General features: G+C 43.0%; 1 protein-coding gene across 1 annotated transcript; it reads left to right on the plus strand.

Moving 5' to 3' along the window:
- The first annotated feature begins 236 nt into the window (after positions 1-236).
- On the plus strand, positions 237-1,551 carry LOC109291849 (probable G-protein coupled receptor 141). Its single transcript, XM_019509062.1, has one exon. It carries the CDS (start codon positions 317-319, stop codon positions 1,226-1,228), a length of 912 nt encoding a protein of 303 aa, XP_019364607.1. The 5' UTR covers positions 237-316; the 3' UTR covers positions 1,229-1,551.
- Positions 1,552-1,929: the final 378 nt, after the last annotated feature.

Consider the following 1,929-nt stretch of genomic DNA (forward strand, 5'->3'; position numbering starts at 1 on the left):
CTTCATAACTGTTTTTAGTTTTATGCCTGGTAGCATGGTACTATTTTAATAAGTTGAAAAAATTCCCCCTATCTTTTCCACCCCTGAGAGAGCTGTAAATTCAGGTTTTAGAGCTGTTCTTTCCTCATCCTTCAGAATATTTCCATAATAGATACAATCAATTCCATCCCAAGAATAAAATAAACCCAGACCCACTAGGATTATGTTTGTACCACTGGAGCCAGAATGTGGTTGTGGACAAGTCCAGATTTAGTATTTAATCACACTGATTTTTTTTTCTCTCTCTATTTTCTTAAGAGTGCAAGAGAGAGATTTCATGAACATGACTGGGGAGGCACCAGCGTCCAATACCACTCAGCATGAAATTGCACAGACCATACTGACTACAGTGTATTCAGTAGCCTTTATTGGAGGTGTGACTGGAGTCCTTGCAATGTCATTTTTTCTAGTTAAAATGAACACTCTGTCAGTGACCACCACTGCAATCGTGAACCTGGTCGTGGTGCACAGCCTCCTCCTCCTAACGGTGCCATTTCGGCTTCATTACTATATTAATGGGCAGTGGGTTTTTGGACTGCCCTTTTGCAAAGCAGTGAGCGCTACACTTCACATCCACATGTACCTGACTTTTCTGTTCTACATTGTCACCCTGGTTATTAGGTGGCTCATCTTCTTCCAGTGGAAGGACAAGGTGGAGTTCTACAGGAAGCTTCATGCAGTGGGGGCCAGTGCTGCCGTGTGGACTGTAGTCTCTCTCATTGTGGTGCCTGTGTTTTGTTTTCAATATGGGACCTCTGGAACATATAATAATACCACATGTTTTAATTTCCAAGAAGAACTAAAGCAAGACAGTGTGAAAATACTGAACTACATCATGATCATAAGTGTATTCTGCATCACTTGTATCCTCTTGGCCTTGCAAATCTTCATCATTCTCAGGGTGGTGAAAAGGCTTTCAGGCTCTATCTGCTCACATCAAGAATTCTGGGCTCAGATAAAAAGCTTGATTTTCCTAACTGTCATAATCATTTGTTTCCTTCCATATCATCTTTTTAGAATCTACTACATTCAGCATATGAATGAGAATAATCAATTACTGAAGTACAATGAAATCACCTTAAGTATAACAGCTATCAGCTGTCTTGATTTATTGGCATTTGTGCTAAGTGGAAGCCGTTTCCTTAAGCAAAAGGTTATGGTGCTCCGAAACAAGTTTACCTGCTGTTAGCTTCACTCTTCCTTCACAACCTGTCTTCCATACTGTTGGGTGAGAGGAAGGCTCATGCGCTTTGTCTGTATTTTTTTAAATCAAGGCTGTCCAAAATCTGAAGAGCTGCAGGCCCCCTGGGTCACACACCATTCAGGCTGCATGGATTCCCTTGGACGTCCCCACTTCCAGCCCACTGTGTGGGCTGTGCTGATTCCCAGCCCCTCTCTGCCTGCCCAACCCAGCACCTGGACTCCCTGGATGCACAGATTACATGGATTCCCCAGGCTCCTCCTGTCCTCAGGGGCAAGGGCAGGAAGCAGAAACTGGAGGAAGAGAGGGGAGTCCAGAGACTCTGGCAGCAGCAGAATGAACAGTGGAGGGAGAAGCAGCCAGTTAACACTTCAGCCTGTGGGCTGCAAATTGGACAGCCCTCTTTTAGGTAATAATTAGCAAAAATGAGCCAGAAATGTTATACATGCTGTCAATATTTATTTTACAGGACTCAAAACCCAGAATACATACTTGATTAGGTGAAAGTTTCCCACAACTAAGCACTAGCCTATCAGAATAGGTATCACTGTGTGGTGTGAAAATGGAAACCCTAGTGGCAATGCCATTTTCAAAGAGGGGAAAGAGAGGAGGAGCCCAAGATGATTCGTACAAAATAGTGTGTGGAGAGGACACAAAATAAAAAGACGGTAATTTATGTAATAAAATGC

Source organism: Gavialis gangeticus, unplaced genomic scaffold, assembly GCF_001723915.1.
Source record: "Gavialis gangeticus isolate Ggan-Ray unplaced genomic scaffold, GavGan_comp1, whole genome shotgun sequence".
Taxonomy (NCBI): domain Eukaryota; kingdom Metazoa; phylum Chordata; order Crocodylia; family Gavialidae; genus Gavialis; species Gavialis gangeticus.

Excerpts from the sequence above, each read along its gene's own strand:
- LOC109291849 (XM_019509062.1), top strand. The coding sequence starts at position 317 with ATGAACATGACTGGGGAGGCACCAGCGTCCAATACCACTCAGCATGAA.